General features: G+C 45.5%; 1 protein-coding gene across 20 annotated transcripts in view; it reads right to left on the bottom strand.

Annotated features, from left to right (window-relative positions):
• Positions 1–15,096: 15,096 nt before the first annotated feature.
• Positions 15,097–17,665, bottom strand: part of GAPVD1 (GTPase activating protein and VPS9 domains 1) — a 50,497-nt gene continuing 47,928 nt past the window's right edge. For all 20 annotated transcript variants that reach the window (XR_014543986.1, XR_014543987.1, XR_014543988.1 and 17 more), the window contains one exon: positions 15,097–16,140. Coding sequence is in view for 15 of the 20 variants with exons in the window: in XM_083596927.1 (XP_083453053.1) it covers positions 16,000–16,140 (141 nt within the window). In the remaining 5 variants the exon portion in view is untranslated. The remainder of the gene's footprint in view (positions 16,141–17,665) is intronic.

Below are 17,665 nucleotides of genomic sequence, written 5' to 3'. Positions count from 1 at the left end.
TTCACTTTTTGAAATATAGCAACCCTAAATTGCTTTCTTTTCCTATGGTTGGTGCCCTGCAGAAGACTCCCCTTTCGAAATCATCGTCTTCAAAGTAGGATTAAAAATAGCTCGCTCGTGCCATCTAGAGGCCACAGAGTGCTAGTGGGCACAAGAAGGTACCCTCCTCACACAAGAACATAGTTAAACCATGGAATCCACTCACAAAAGAGGCAGTGATGGCCAGAAAACATTTAAAGCACGTTACTTCATGCAAAGAATCCTGGAACCTGTAGCTTACCCAGCACAGAGCTGAATTCCTAGCACCCACAACAAAGTACACAGGATTCTTTGCATGGAGTAATGTGCTTTAAAATATGCAGGGGACTCAGCCTTGGATTGCTTTAATAGCAGAACAGACAAATTCATGGGTTCTAAATACCAGTTGCTGGGAACCACAAGCAGAGAGAGTTCCCTTACGCTCAGCTCCTGCTTTTGAGCTCCCCAGAGGCATCTAGTGGACCACTCTGAAAGCAGGCTTCTGGGCTAGACCTAGACTTTGGGGCCTGACCTAGCTTCAGGGCTCTTTTAATGTTATTTTGAGTCAACTTACATTGGGGAAAACATGGAGACCACCAGACGGTAAGCCCTGCACCCCAAACCAAAGGGGGCTTCTGCAAAGTATTGCATTGCATTGCATAAAGCTAAAGCCGAAAAAGTTTCCAAGAGTGGCTTGCAAATATCAGTGATAGGATCACCCTGTCCTCAGGCTTGCAATAAAAATTACATGACACAAAAGGAAAAGGGGGTGAGGAAGGAGTGGGGGAAGGAGCTCAGTCACTAAAAACTTTGAGTTTTTGTAACAGTCAGATGGTATGGAATGGGTTCGGGAAGAGGAGACAAAAGAGGCTGATCTGTTGGCTGTGGAGACCCCGTGGTTTTGTTTCTCACTCTGCTTTAGCCTGATGGAATAGTTCAAAGGAATTTTCAAAGGAATTTTATTCATTCTTGTCTCCATTACTGTATGCATTATATTTGTATGTTACAGAGCCAGTGTGGTGTAGTGGTTAAGAGCGGTAGTCTCATAATCTGGGGAACCAGGTTCGCTTCCCCGCTCCTCCACATGCAGCTGCTAGGTGACCTTGGGCCAGTCACACTTCTCTGAAGTCTCTCAGCCCCACTCACCTCACAGAGTGTTTGTTGTGGGGGAGGAAGGGAAAGGAGATTGTTAGCCGCTTTGAGACTCCTTCGGGTAGTGATAAAGCGGGATATCAAATCCAAACTCTTCTTCTTCTTCTTCTACAGACTCCCATGTCTGCCTATGTGTACTGCTTCACTTGTAAATAGTCTTGAGAGACCTGTCATGCAAGTCCCTCTTCAGGTTTACATAAAACCATCCAGCTGCAACATCTGGGAAGAGTGGATACCAGGTTGTATAGTGGGACAACAATTTTAGTTAAAATTATAGCCCCAGAGGAAGGGATTGTTATAATAATTTTAACGTGCGTACACATAGCAGGCCACGTTCCACAGAAAACCAATATTCCACTCTTCAAAATTAGGAAATATTCCCTGAAAAAAATACATTTTGTTTTAGTACAGAGGGCAATTCCGAAGCCATCTTGACTCTCTTAATGACCCCAAATATTTCCTCTGCAGTAGAAGAAAGTATATTGGAAAAACCTTTCCCAATAGTTCTTCTTTTCACTTGCAAAATCCTTCAAGGTTCTGTGCTCACAGGTCTGGGACAATGGCTTCAAGAACCAGAGTATTTCCCATTTTGAAAGACTTGGCCAGGATAAGGCAATTAGCAAGCATTATCATGTATAGGCAAACAAGAGACAAGCCACACTCTCAAATTTTTTGGTGGTCTTTGGCTATGGGGTTGGGCAATTTTTAAAGCCTTTAAAAGCTATCACACAACTTCGTCCTCACTTCCTTGCAAGTAGTGGGTGGGGGGACGCTGTTACAACAGAAAATAAAGATCTTCCTTGCTTTTCTTCTACAGGTTCCTGCTTCCACCCAATTCTTCTCTGAACAATAATGGACTTAGGGGATACATTGTCCCTTCGAGGAGTTGGGCTGTAAAGGCCAACCCCAAATTTTCATATAACAGCCTGTTTCCTGCTCCAGGGGTAAACTAGGCCTCATATCAAGTCTACTTTCTTCAAAACTCCCTGAAGCATCTCAGAGCAGGTATAGTATTTTCACTAAGATAAGCATTATGATGCCTCCGCTCCCCTCACACACATTTCTTGTAAGTGTGATTTGGATGAAAATCTGCGCTGCAAAATTCATAAATGTGTGGATTTTAAGCAAGAGGTATGTTTCGGGGACGCGGGTGGCACTGTGGTCTAAACCACTGAGCCTCATGGGCTTGCTGATCAGAATGTCGGTGGTTCGAATCCCCATGACGGGATGAGCTCCTGTTGCTCGGTCCCAGCTCCTGCCAACCTAGCAGTTTGAAAGCACACCAAAAAAGTGCAAGTAGATAAATAGGTACCGCTCTGGCGGGAAGGTAAATGGCGTTTCCGTGCACTGCTCTGGTTCGCCATGCTGGCCACATGACCCGGAAGCTGCATGCCGGCTCCCTCGGCCAATAAAGCGAGATGAGCGCTGCAACCCCAGAGTCGGCCACGACTGGACCAAATGGTCAGGGGTCCCTTTACCTTTACCTTTATGTAATGAATGTAAAAATTCCTAACTGTTATGAGAGATGTAGCTTTGCATGCAGAAGGTCCCATATTCAATCCCAGGCCACTGTGGTTAGGACTGGGAATGTCCTATCCATCTGAAACTCTGGAGAGCCTGAACAATATTGAACTGGAAGCACCAACAGCCTCACTCTGTTTAAAGCAGAATCCTGTTTAAATCCACTCTTTTTTTCAAAACAACGAGGACTAGAATCTTTCTTATTTATAGCAGACGGGACCATAGCTCAGTAGTAGAGCATCTCTGGGGGAGTGGGAAAAGTCTCACTGAGCTAGCAGGAGCCATTGCAATAATAATAATAATAAGAGTAAGAATAAGAATAATTTATTATTTGTACCCCGTCCATCTGGCTGGGTCTCCCCAGCCACTCTGGGCGGCTTCCAACAAAGATGAAAAATACACTAAAATGTCACATATTAAAAACTTCCCTGAACAGGGCTGCCTTCAGATGTCTTCTGAATGTCAGGTAGTTGTTTATCGCTTTGACATCTGATGGGGGGGCGTTCCACAGGGCGGGCGCCACTACCGAGAAGGCCCTCTGCCTGGTTCCCTGTAACTTGGCTTCTCGCAGTGAGGGAACCGCCAGAAGGCCCTCGGTGCTGGACCTCAGTGTCCAGGCAGAACGATGGGGGAGGAGACACTCCTTCAGATATACTGGACCGAGGCTGTTTAGGGCTTTAAAGGTCAGTACCAACACTTCCAACTAATGTCTTCCACTAGCAAAAAAAAGGTAAAAGGATCCCTGGACGGTTAAGTCCAGTCGAATCTGACTATGGGATGCAGTGCTTGTCTCTGTTTTCAGGCCGAGGGAGCCAGCATTTGTCCGCAGACAGCTTTTCTGGGTCATGTGGCCAGCATGACTATACCACTTCTGGCGTAACGGGACACTGTGACCGAAGTCAGAGCACATGCTGGGCTGGTTGAGCCCAGCCTGTAGTCTTTGAAGATCACCGCCCTGACCCACTGCTGGATTTCAGATACAGTGTCTGGAATGCTGCACACAGTTCTGTTCACCTCACATTGGAGAGGATATTGTAAAGTTGGAAGATGTTCAATATAAGGCAACCCAAATGTTCAAGGGGTTGGAGCAGCTCCCCTGCAAGGAAAGGTTACAGCATTTGGGACTTTTTAACTCGTGGAAAAGACAAGTAAGAGGGGCACAAGTTTCTAAGACGATGCACTAGAACTTGGGGACATCCAATGATGGTATTGGAAGACTCAGAGTTGGGGGGGAGGAATTCTTCACAAAGTACTTAGTTAAGCTATGGAACTCCCTCCCACAATGTTCATCAATTTGGATGGCCTTTAAAGAGGATTAAACCAGGGGTCTGCAACCTTTTTCAGCTGTGGGCCAGTCCACCATCCCTCAGACCTTGTGGGGGGCTGGACTATATTTTTTTGTGGGGGGAGGGAATGAACGAATTCCTGTGCCCCACAAATAACCCAGAGATGCATTTTAAATAAAAGCGCACATTCTACTCATGTAAAAACACGCTGATTCCCGGACTGTCCGTGGGCCGGATTGAGGTGGTGATTGGGCCGCATCCGGCCCACAGGCCTTAGGTGGCCAGCCCCTGGATTAAACAAATTCATGGAGGACAAGGCTACCAATGGCTACTAGTCACGGCGACTATACTCTGCCTCCATAGTCAGAGGCAGTACTGCGTCTGAATGCCAGTTGCTGGATATTACAGGTGGGGTGAGAGCTCTTGTGCCCAGTCAATTGTGGGCTGCCCATTGGGGCATCTGATCGACCACTGTGAGAATATGATGCTGGACTAGATGGGCCATTGGTCTCAGGCTCTTCTTAACATTCTTATGCTCCTTCCCCACAACTGCACCCAAACCCAAGGCTGCACCTGTCCAACGCAGGTGTAGCTTGACAGATCCTTCCCTTCTCCCTTCTGCTTCTTCCCTGCCAGCCACGCAGCCACTTAACCAAATCGCATGCAGATTCATTGGGTTGGGGTTAATCAACATTCATTCATGTTTCCAAGTTTAAATGGAGCATTTGTTTAATTATGTGCAAGTAGCAATACATTCTGGCCATTATCTAAATCACTATTTTATTTCCTGGATGTGGTTTCATAATGCCCAGCTTTCACACTCCAGCCTCTGCATCATTAACAGAGAAGAGTTAATGAATATAAAAGCATAAAGGCTAATTACACTTTAATTTACAATCATGATCTCATTTTGGGACTGGAGAAAATCTGTTTTGAAAAACAGCTTCTTCCTTTAAAAAAAAAGAGAGAGAGAGAACGACCCAGTTTTAAAGACCTGGAGTTGAGGACAGGAAGATGTTTGGATCCCCACCAAATTAGAATGCAGGGAAGAGGCAAGAGCTTAATGGTAGAGCACCTGCTTGGCATGCAGAAGGTCTCAGGTTTAATCCTCTGCATCTCCAGAAAGGACTGGCATAAGAAGCTCTATCTAAAACCCCAGAGAGTCGCTGCCAGTCAGTGTAGACAATACTGAGCTAGGTGGACTAACATTGGTCCAAGTCAGTGTATGACAGCTTTCTGTGTCCTCTACATTTCACAACTATGCAGACTACTATATTATTTTATTTTTAGGGAAAGGCGCCATAGCTCAGTGGTAGAACATCTGCTTTGCATGCAGAAGGTCCCAGGTTCAAACCCCAATGGTATCTCCAGATAGGGATGGGAGAGAACCTTGCCTGAAACCCTGGAGAGCTGCTGCCAGCCAGTGTAGAAAACTTAGCATAATAGAATTGTAGAATTGTTGGGGTGGAAGGGACCCTGAGGATCATCTAGTCCAACCCCCTGCAATGCAGGGTCAGCCCTTTCCTGGGCTGACCTTAATATCTAATCACTTGGCTCCTGTTGAAAGGGTCTGGGCATGAGATGAGTGATACAAGGGTGAAAGCAGAGCTTTCCAGACTTTCCATGTTGGGGACACACTTTTTAGAGAGGCAGCCTTTCGCGACGCAGTAATTCATTTTTACTAGCAAACCAGAGGTTAAACTAACCCCTTTCCAGTCCCAGGAGGAGGGTGGCAAGTGTTTGGGTGACACACCTACACGCTGCAGCCAACACACTAACGTGTCGCAAGAAACAGTTTGGAATGCTCTGAGGTAAAGTAAGGTAACATTTATTTTCATGGAGTTTTTTAGTCAAAAGGCTGGTTGATGAAACAATGGGGCAGAAATATGTGCAGTTTCTCATTTTGCTGCACCTTCAGAGCTTTTTAAGTCAAGCTTCCTGGCCCTCCCGTCTGTTGACACTGGACTCTAGCTCCCATCAACCTCAGCCAGCATGGCCAATGGCCAGGGATGATGGGAGTCGTGGTCCTCATTTTTAACACCAAACTCCCTGAAAGAGCCAGTGTGGTATAGTGGTGAGGAGACCAGGGTTCAAATCCCTACTCAGCCATGAAGCTCACTGTGTGTGAACTTGGGCCAGTCACTGCCGCTGAAGCTAATCTACTTCACAGGGTTGTTGTTGTTGAGGTTAATTGAGGAGAGCGACAGCCATTCTATGTTTGCCACCTTGAGCTCCTTGGAGGAAAAAATGTGAGCTATAACTGCAATAAATAAATAAATTGTACTTTTTGCAACAATGTGCAAAGTGAAACATAAAAAGGTAAAGGACCCCTGACAGTTAAGTCCAGTTGCGGACAACTCTGGGGTTGCGCGCTCATCTCACTCTATAGGCCAAGGGAGCCGACGTTTGTCCACAAACGTGCTTTCTAACTGCTAGGTGGGCAAGAGATTCATTACATACAAAGGTTTATATATCAACATCTAAAATAAACTGGAGTTTTTGTTTTTCTGCTTTTGCAATTAAAATAAAATGGGATTTGGACCTGAGCTCCAGCCCTCAGTGTTCTTAAGCATTTCAAAATGAAAACTTTCTGCCCTTCCAAAGAAACAAAGCCCTGGTCTGAACAAGACCAGAGCCATTCAGCCTGGGATGCCAAGACTTTTGACAAGTTGGGCCACGCTAAACATTTTGCACATAGGCTGGTTTGGGATGAGGACTTTGAACGTGTCTGTTTCCTCAAAGCCATTTCCACCCTCCTGGTTTTGGCTCTGGGCCCACATTCCTAGCAGCCTGTTGAACCCCAGGGCTCTGGAAGCTGTCCTGGGGTCAAGCTGTCCTGCCCTGAGTTTAGTCATTGGCCCAGCAAGGGCTCCGCCATTGTAGCTGCCTCAGCCATGGGGGGACGAGCCGTTAATGGCAGGTCTCATTATTAGGCCAATGGGGAGCTTTCGGCAGGGTGGCGGTGAATAATGGCCGACCTCGACACCGTTGCTGCCTCCCGCCAGCTCTGGAGCTGTCGCTGTCAATCACAGCACCTGCCAAAGGCTGCAGGGCAGGGGCGGCACAGCTTTTGTCAAGGAACGGGGAACGGTCAGGCTGATCATCCGCCAAGGCCATTTGGCATGTTGTGGCCACATTCGCACCATGCATTCAAAGCACTATGATGCCACTTTAAACAGTCATGGCTTCCCACAAAGAATTAGGGGAAATGGGGTTTGTTAAGGTTGCTGCGAGTTGTTAGGAGACCCCTGTTCTCCTCACAAAGCTATAATTCCCAGAGTGGTTAACAATCAACCCTTCTTCCCAGGGAGCTCTCCCGGGCCGTTCATGGTGGTGGAACAGACAGGAATTCAACAAGTGAAGCTTTGTCACAATATTTAATAAACAAGGTTCAGGATTTTATTTTATTTTTAATAATAAATCCCAGGCTGCATCTGTACTGGATTTTAAATGGTTTTTAGTGACAAAATTGATTTGTTTTTAAATATGTAATCTATATCTATAATTGCTGGTGTTTTTAATGTTAGATTGCTCCGAGATGTTTTGTAGGAAGTGATCCATAAATGGAATTAGATGAAATGAACAAATGATGGGGGGGGGGGGAGTATTTTTAAAGGAAAAAAATTAGGCTGCCATACTGGTCGCTTGCAACGTAACGGAAACAAAATCTATAATAAAGTATGTTATGATATGATGATAAGATATGATATGTTCACACACACACATACGTACAATAATTTACAAATAACCAAATGTCAAAAGCACATCAAGCAGTAACTTGCAATCATGTCACTTCAATGCAAGCAGTGGCTGCACCCGTTGAATACCAGCCTGGTTTGCTGCTTTTGAAGACACAGTAGTGCCATATAAAGCCGCCTATATTTTACTTTGTCTTTGAGAAGCTGGAATTATCCCCCTGCTCCCCCATCTTGGGGGCGGGGGAAAAGCAAGCAAAGCAAACTTCAGGGAATAGAGATTCTTGTTGAATATTTAACAAATTTGCTTTGTGTTGATTTCAGACCATTGGCCCATCTAGCCCAGCAATGCATTCTCTGACTGGCAGAGGTGCTTTGGGCAGAAAATGACTCTTTTCAAAGGACTCTTAAGATTCTTTTTTTACCAGAGGGGGCATGTGGGGTGTGTAAGAATGTAGAAAACTGCCTCATACATGGCCAGACCATCAGTGTCTTTAGCTTAGCACTGCATGGTAGCAGCTTTCCAGGGGTTCAGGCAGGGAGCCTTCCTAGCCCTACCTGGAGATGCCCTGGATTGAACCCAGAACCTCCTGCATGCAACACATTTGCTTTATCTCAGCCAGCAGATTTCCAAAGAGCTTGGACTCTACCTGTCTTCAAGCCTACCATCTTTTCTGTGCTCCGTTTCTGTGCTTAGTCAATAACACCTTTTTGGGATGGAGCGGGGAGCACCTCTGCCATGATCAGAAAGACAGAATACTTTTAAAAGTAAGCAGCCAAGATTCCCTGCCACGCAGCATCATTTCCAAGCTAGAAAGTAACATAATCAGCCTAAGACCTTGGCAGCAAACTTCAAGGCACAGGAGCAGGACCTGTTTTAAAAAAACAGGTTGTCAACCCTGTGGCCCAGGGTCCTAATGGCAAAGCAACTTGAAGCCCGAACCCCCACTGCTCTCTCTTCTTAGATCAATGAGAACGAGTGGAATGTCCAGCCTGAAAGAAATACTATTGGCTGCATCCAACATTAGTCCAACTAGACTAGACTAGACCCATTGGAATGAATAGAGATGACTAATGCAGGTCCATTGATTTCAATGGGTCTGAGTACAAGTTAGGTGGATACAAACCTGGTAGGTGGAGCGAAGCAGATGAGAGAAAGCTGGGGTGGGCACAACACAGATAAATCTGGAAGCTTGTCGGCAGAGGCTGACTAAAACTAGCAGGTCTTGTGGGGAGGGAGCATGGCAAAATCTCAAGTGTCGTGAAACCAAACTTCACAACAGACTTATGGACACTTTAGACTGGGGATGTTTTTGCTACATAGTGCGTTTATGGTGGATTCATGTTGGACCATCAATGCATCATTCCACTTTATCAGTAGTTCTGCAGTGCTCTGCCAATGTTACTGTAAGGTAAAAGGTAAAGGACCCCTGGATGGTTAAGTCCAGTCAAAGGCGACTATGGGGTTGCGGTGCTCATCTCGCTTTCAGGCCAAAGGAGCCGGCGTTTGTTCACAGACAGCTTTCTGGGTCATGTGACCAGCATGACTAAACTGCTTCTGACACAACGGAACACCGTGACGGAATCCAGAGCACATGGAAACGCCGTTTACCTTCCCGCCGGAGCGGTACCTATTTATCTACATGCACTGGGGTGCTTTCAAACTGCTAGGCTGACAGGAACTGGGACAGAGCAATGGGAGCTCACTCCATCACGAGGATTCAAACTGCCAACCTTCAGACCGGCAAGTCCAAGAGCAATTTCAAAAGTGGGATCGTCCTACGAGCACAAATCATCATGAATGCACAATGAAAAGGATGTCTGGAAGGGCTCTTATGACTTTTATTACACTTGAATGTTGGCTGGTCCCAGACACTGTGCGGCCTGAGGCAAAGGACAATATGGTGCCCACCCTCTCCCTCTCCCATTTTCAGATGGTGACTCTACTGAGAGCTGACTCAAACTTCATTGCTGGCATCAGGATAGCAATAGCAGAATCCCCCAGCCCACACAAGGGCTGCTGACACAGGGCACTCCAGCTCCTGCCCTCCTACAGAGGGAACAGTCAAGGAGCTGCTGCTGCTACCCCCTCAACTTCTGCCACCTGAGGCAGTTGCCTCCCTAGGCCCAATGGTCTTGCTGGCCCTGGCCCTCGAATACGTAAACAGAGGTGGTTTACGTAGGTAACGGTTCTTAAACCGTTAAGGAATGGATCCCAGAGAATCCACTAGTGCTCTGTGGGAATGCCCCTCTGTGCAGACCCCCATCCACCCAAAACACCTGGAGCGGTGTGTACATATGTGTGTTTGTAGGCCTTCCCAGGGGCTTGTTGGCTCAAGAACACCCCTCCTCCTGTTCACGCTTCCAGGTATATGATTTAATGAAAGGCACAATAAGAAGTGAGACAATTAGAATTTCTGCCTCATTATCATGGTAATCTTATCTGTGGGATAATGAGGTATTAATGGAGATTTAATGTGCCTCTCATAACACAATCCCTTGGAGAAAACACATAAGGAAATTGCTGTAAATCCACTTAATGATGGAAAGGTCCCCAAACGCCATCTTCCAGGGGATGAAAAATGCCGGCAGCGAGCGAATGAGATTCAAGGTCAATCACACGGCAGGGACTTTACGGCAGGAGTGGAGGCAGTGGGGAGAGCTGCCATGGCGGAGGAGATTGGCACGACTCAGGCCCAGCATTTTGCAAAATGCTTTGCCAGGTGCAGTAAGGTCAGCTGCCCGGGATTGGCTGAAATGACAAATCGTACACCACACACACACACACACACACACACACACACAACCCCAGCAGTTTTGAACAACCAAAAATAAGGAAAATACTCAGTATGGAGCTCTTTCACAGATCACCAGTGAATGTAGAAACATTGGAGGCTGAACTGGCAAACTGATCAGGAACGAGACCTTAGGATTGTAGTCAATAGCTTGATGAAACTGTTAGCCCAGTGTGCAGCAACTGTGAAAAAGGCAAACTCCATGCTAGACACCGTTAGAAGAGGACTTGAAGATATAGCTGCCAATATCATAATGTTGATATACAGTGGTACCTCGGGTTACAGACGCTTCAGGTTACAGACTCCGCTAACCCAGAAATAGTACCTCAGGTTAAGAACTTTGCTTCAGGATGAGAACAAAAATTGCGTGGTGGCGGCGTAGTGGCAGCAGGAGGCCCCATTAGCTAAAGTGGTACCTCAGGTTAAGAACAGTTTCAGGTTAAGAATGGACCTCCAGAACGAATTAAGTTCTTAACCCAAGGTACCACTGTATACAACTGCAAAACTGCATTTGGAATACTGGGTATTCTGCCTGCCTCACTCCAAAAGCATCTTGCAGAGTTGGGAAAGGTTCAGAAAAGGAAAACCAAAATAATCGGGGGCGGGGGGCGGAGAGTGGCTCTCCTAGGAGGAAAAGTTGCAGCATTGGGGACTTTTTAGTTTAGCAAAGAAAAGGAAAAAAAGGCAAGGAAGAGGGGACATGATAGAAGTTTATACAATGATGCATAACATGGAGAAAGTGAATAGGAGAAATTTTTATTCCTCCCTCTCATAATGCTAGAACTCAGGAACATCCAATGTTGAAAGATTCAGACTTATTCAAGCAAGGCACAATTAAATTATGAAACTCAGACCCGCAGGAGGCAGTGATGTATAAGTAACTAACATCAGCAGGAACAGCCACCAATTTGGAAGGCCTTAAAAGCAGGTTGGACAGATTCATGGAGGATAACACTTTAAATGGCTACTAGCCACAATGGCTATCCTCTGCCTCCACTATTGGAGGCTCTATGCTTCTGAATACTATTTGCAGGAAGTGAGATGTTCATGTGCTTGGTTCGAGCTTGTGGGCCTCCCTTTAGGGACTCTGGCTGGCCCCTGTGAGAACAGGATGCTGGACTAGTTGGGCCATTAGCCTAATCCAGCAGATTCTATTATGCTCTTAACAGCGCCTAAGGTCACAGAGGTCAAGCCATCATACTAAATGGGGAGCCCTAGGGTAGTACAGAAACTTGGCCACTAGATGTCACTCAAGGCACGCACAGGTAATATGCCCAGGTCTTTGCCAAGGATAGGGCTTTCAGAAAAACACCTCCCTTTTCTCTTGTAGTCCAGCGTAAGTTTTGATAATGCTGGAGCCCTGAGATCATGGAAAGAGTCCCACAGCAGTGTCAGCAGCTGAGGTATGTGTGTTGTAGAGAGGGGAGGAAGAGGTGTTTGAGAGTGTTCAGGGAACATCACTGATACAACCCCAAGAGAGAGGGGGGGTGCCTCCAGTCTATATGCTTATCAAGTGTTTGCAGGTAAATTAAATAACATTAGCCATTTAAATGAGCATTTAGTCCGATTTGTCTGTGGGGAGGTTAGATGATGTGGAATCAAAGCAAGGGTCCCACATTTTACTATGCATTTTCCAATCAGGTAGGTAGCCATGTTGGTTTGACGCAGTTGAAATTATATATAATTATATATATATATAATTATATATATATATAATTATATATATATATAATTGTCTAGTAGCACCTTAGAGACTTAGTTGGTCTTTAAGGTGCTACTGGATAATTTTATTATTATATTATATATTTTGCAATCACTTCTTCCTTATTGCAGAAAGTCAAATCTTTGCCGAGAAAGAGAAGTGGGTCATGCAAGACTTCTTTCACAATCTGGAGTTTGCAGTGCCAGTATGCAATTGAATCTCAGCTGGAAATATCGAGTCTGCAAGTGACTGGAGAAGGGGGAAATCCCCCAAGAGGCAGCTGCTTTCCTAAGCTGATCTGCAGGAATTGAGGAGGGGAAACTGTATGCATTGCAAGCATGTGGGTGTGTGACTACTCCCACCTACTTCTGGCCAAGGGTGAACCTGGCTCTTGTGCAAAGAAGTTAAGTATTGCTCCCTCCCCTTCCAATGCCTTAGGGACAGAAATGTGACATTTTCTACAGTTTTAATATTCTAATAACCAAACCGATCCACTGAGGAAAAGAAGAGGTATCTGCGAGGTCTGTAGAAGACAAATAGTTCCTTAAAATAAAAAGGACACCCCCCAAACAAAGCAGCCCAATAAGAACAGAGCATTCTCAGTAGCAATAGAATGTTGAGTGACAGCTGGAAAAGAAAAGTAGTAAACAAGAGCCTAGGTAACAGAATGGCATGCTGGAAAGAGAGGTGCCTGGCTAAACAGAAACAGTTATTGAGGATACGCTGCAACATTTTCTTACCAGTACCATGGCAGACAAACACACAGATTCTGACTCTACTGTAGGATTCTCCTCTGCATGGTACCACTCAAAGCAGGCAGCTGACAAGGATGACAGAAGCATACAAACTCATCTTCAAATATTTGGTGAGAGCAAGCTCTCTTTATTTTTCCATTGCAAGGGCTAGAAACTTGATTTTTTTTATTTTTAAAGGTTTTTGATATGTTCAATTCTGTGCCAGACACCAGTGATTTAACTGCACAGCCTCCCTGAGGGCTCTTGTGGAACACAGCAAACGTTTTGCATTCTGAGCAACAGTTGCAGTCACCATTCCAAAAACTAGGTTGGATCAAATTCAAATGTGCCTATCTTTCTGTCCGCTCGCTAATAAAAGAATACAAAGCCCTAATAACCCACCAAAAATATGCCTACAGCAGAAAATGCTGGTCGAACCTACCGGTAATTAGCACGGCAAAGGGGGAAAAATCAGTCACTATTTTGGAAATTGGTTACCTCCGGCTCCCCCAAGGCTGTTTCCCTTCTATCCACACAAATTCCACCTGACCACTGGGTCTCCTATTTTCAAGCTATGTATGAGGATGTTGATTATCCCATTCAGGAACATGAAATAGAGCAGCTGGCTAAATGGCCGACAGTCTCGGAAACAGAAGTGAAATGTGCCGATTGAAAAAGATATCAATGCTTCTGTCTTTTAAGCCTTCATCGTTCATGCTTCTGTTTTTAAAGCGGAAACGAAACAGTGGCTCACCAGAAACTAACCCAACATACATTTATCCACAAGAGTTGAAGGACCTGTTAAGAATTTTATTCCTGGAAAACAAGGTATGGGTGGCAATTGGGCCATCACACACAAAGGAACCCTGCTCTCTGCCTCTGGGTGCAGTGAAGTGGGGAACGCCTGGTCCTCCTATTGTTAGATGCCAACTCCCATCAGTCCCAGTTGGTATGGCTAAGGATCAGGGATGATGGGAGTTGGAGTCAAACAGCATTGGAAGAGCAGCAGGTTCGTCAACCCTCTCCTATACTGTCCAAAAAGAGAAAGGGGGACTCAGATAATGACAAAGACCTCTGCTTGAAAGCCTGGAGAGGTGCTGCTACTCAGTATACATGAAACTGAGAACCCCTTCAGTCCATCTAGCTCAGTATTGCCTACACTGACTGGAAGCAACCATACTGTTTTGGAGACAGGAGTCTCTCCAGCCCTACCTGGATGCCATTGGGGTTTGAACCTGGGAGCTCCTGCATGCAAAACAGATGCTCTACCACTGAGAGACAACGCCTTGATTGTACAATCCATCATATTTTAACTTGTAAAACTCAAGAGGAAAACAACACTTTAGCTCTTTCCCCCAATATGTGCAGCAACAAGTTTGATCAAACCCACAGGCAGAAGTGTCGTGGTGAGAGTGCCAAAGGCAGGGTCCGAGCTGAGCTTGCTATGTCAAAGAAAACACAGCTGTAAACTCTGGGGCCTGTTTACATGTTCACTTGTGACCCTCCAGCTGTTGCTAGACTCTTGACTCCCATCATCCTTGGTTGATCCATCCTTGGCCATCCTTGCCTGGGGCCGATGGGAGTTGGGAGTCATAACATCTGGAAAATCACAGGCTCCCCAGGCTAAGGTTACACTGGGGAAGGGGGGGTTATCATAGTCCATTTATAATTATGTAATGTACAAGCAAAACACACACAGTTACTTATTTTTCTCTCTAATTAAGAAAACACTTCCTCTCTTATATCCCTTTGTATCTATAAACATAGATATTGTAAGCTCCTTGGGGTTGTAAGCTCCTTGGGATGGGGACATGCCCTGTCATTGTAGAAAGATAGCACTATATAAGTAAGAAATGATCTGTGGAGTCCTGGTGTACAGGAAGCCAGCCAGCCAGCCAGCCTGGCCTTCATCCTGGATACTTCATTCCACCTCCCCCCAACCCCAATTCCCCATTTTCTTCTCTGCTTCCCCCCACCCCACATCTCCAAGATAGCCAGAGATTATGCCTAGTCCTCAACCAACTGCTTTTAAACACACAAAAGCAGCCCCATAATTTGTATAATAACCCCCCTATATATTTGTTTTCTTACTGAAAAAAGAAAGAGGAGTGTTATCCTAGATACAACCAGTTTAAAACTACAAACAGCAAAGAGAATGACAAGCCAAAAGACACAAAAAATTTTTCACCCAAATGCTTGATGTATGCTTTTAATACGAATAATCAAAATATATATTACAGATTCTGGTTTCATAGGGGGAAAGTTCCATTTCGGGTTTGTACAGTATACACAGTATTTCCGAAGGAAAACAAAAACAAAACAAACGTAAGGTTATTGATGTTTCTTTCGCTTATATTTTAAATTCTCTTCAAGCAATCCCGCTTCCCCCTATAAACCCTTAAACATCACCTCTTTTGTGCAACAGATGAATAACTCTAATGCCCTGTCCAAAATTAGAAAGAATGTGCTAATTATGATAAAGGCCATATGAATATCTTCCAGTTTTAGTATACCATTTGGTGAGCATTTACATTTTAATAAATACATTGCTCTTTCATGATTCAAGTTTGACCCCTTCACTTGCTGCAAACTCTCCTCTGTGACTGGTGCATTCCGTCTCAACAAAACAAATGAATTCTCGTAAATAAAGATCATTAGAAAGTGCTTACCTTTATTCTCTCCACTCACCAAGTTTTTAAAAAGTTCTAACTAAACTGTTAAGGAAAAAATTTTTTTGACATGGAGGTTGTGGCAGCAGAAAAAATGCCTGGAGATTCCAGGATACTTTAACAAGTGGTCCCTTTTATTTTTATTATGATTTGACACAGTGCTAGTTTCTATGGGAAAGAGGATTCAAAAAGAAAAGGAAGCACACACACAACCCAAATAATACCTCAAACCACCCTGCTGGAATTAGTCCAATTAGTAAAGGTTTGTTTGAAAATGCTTGGAACTCCTTTACAGTATTTACACATGGAGGTCTTCTCTCTTTGTTTTCCTGTAGCCTGATGGGCAGAGACCAGGCGTCATACATTCATAAAGGTCCTCCTCTGTGAGCCATTTGGTTCTCAGCAGAGATGCTGGCTGGGTTGGAGTTTACTTGCGCTCGTCTATCGTTTTAATGAACTCAACTGCCGCTGTGAACTGCATCCACCAGTAGGATTCTTCTCCAGTTAAACAGTTGGCGTAGAAACTGCTGATGTACTGGACAGTGGACAACAAGCAGGGCGGATTGGCCTGCAGAGAGGAGGAGATGTATGTCACGGTTGGCAGGCCTGTTGTCTCCAGAGGCCATTGGACTCGAACTCCTATCAGCCCTAGCCAGCATAATTTTTTTTCACCATGGTGCCTATGTTATGGAATGCCCACCCTGCTGAAATAGGAGAGGTCCCCATCTGCATGGGCATCCCGTCTGCTTTTGAAGGCACACCTGTTTACACAGGCAATTCCTTTGCTGTCTCAAACTGAGACTCCTGTTTTAATTACTGTGTTGTTCTAATGGTATTGTTTTGTTGTGCATTTTAAGTAAGAGTATTTATATTTTAATGTTTGTGCAATGGGTTTTTATACTTGTAAGCTGCTTAGAAGCCTATTGTGGCATCAAGCAGTTAATAATCATCATATATGATGGGAGCTCAAGTCCAACAACATATTGAGGGCACCACACTACCCCCCCCCGCATTCTGCCACCTGAAGTAGTAATGGGTAAGGTACCTGCCTTCTGAGGCGGAAGATGGCGGCGCTTGGTTCCTTGGCGGCAGCAGCAGCAAAGTGCAGGTGGCCAGAAGGATTGGGGTGAGGTCCCCATGAACAAGGATACCTTAAGGGGCTGAGGCATTTAGCCCCCTTCCAACCACTTTACTACAGGGGGGAGGCAGTAGCTAGGGTACACCCTCCCCCCAAAAATGCAGGCTCTCCACCTCAATTCTCTCCCTCTTCCACCTCCAATTTTATTCTGCTTGCAACCTAGATTATAATCTCATTTCTTCCCCACCACTCAAAAAAATAATATGTAGGGTAGGATATGCTGGGAGGGAGGGAGGAACTGTGTCCCTCTCTCCCAGAAGATAATGTTGGCCAAGGGAGAAAGAAGGGGCACTGAAAGGGCTGATCACCGGCCCTCTGCGCCCCTTCTCTCTCCCTCATAGAAAGAGAGATGGTTTGTCGGGGTTTAGCTCAGAGCCAAAGGATGGAGACGGACCACACACCACGCAGCACAGGAGGGGCAGGGCCTTCCAGAGAAAGACACTGAACACCCCCTAATTGAACCCTGTCATGAGAAAAGGGTACAGAGGAGTCACACCTCTGGCCTGGAAGAAGTCAAAGGACCTTAAGCCATACATGCCACCTTGTGGCCCCTGCCAAGGCAGGATTAAGTGAAGCAACAGGTGGAGGCACTGTGCTTGTTGCAGACTCTTTTCACCAATGACGCACCCCCGTCCCAAGACCTGGTCCAGCCACTGGATAATAGCTGCCACAGCAGTTGAACCAGCCAGAAGTAGGTAAGGCACAGCATACATGTAAAGCAGACTCCCCAAACTTGGCTGTCCAGCTGTTTTGGGACTACAATTCCCTTCATCCCTGACCACTGGTCCTGTTAGCTAGGGATGATGGGAGTTGTAGTCCCAAAACAGCTGGACAGCCAAGTTTGGGGATGCCTGATGTAAAGCATCCCCCACAACCAAGAATAACAGGAACAGTAGTTTGCGCTGGGAATTGTAAGTTTTTTTGGGGGGTAGCTTTAAAAGTTGAGATTCCTACA

The sequence above is a fragment of the Podarcis filfolensis genome (genome assembly GCF_964270895.1).
Source record: "Podarcis filfolensis genome assembly, chromosome: Z".
Lineage (NCBI taxonomy): Eukaryota > Metazoa > Chordata > Lepidosauria > Squamata > Lacertidae > Podarcis > Podarcis filfolensis.
This window is presented reverse-complemented; position numbering and strand designations above follow the sequence as displayed.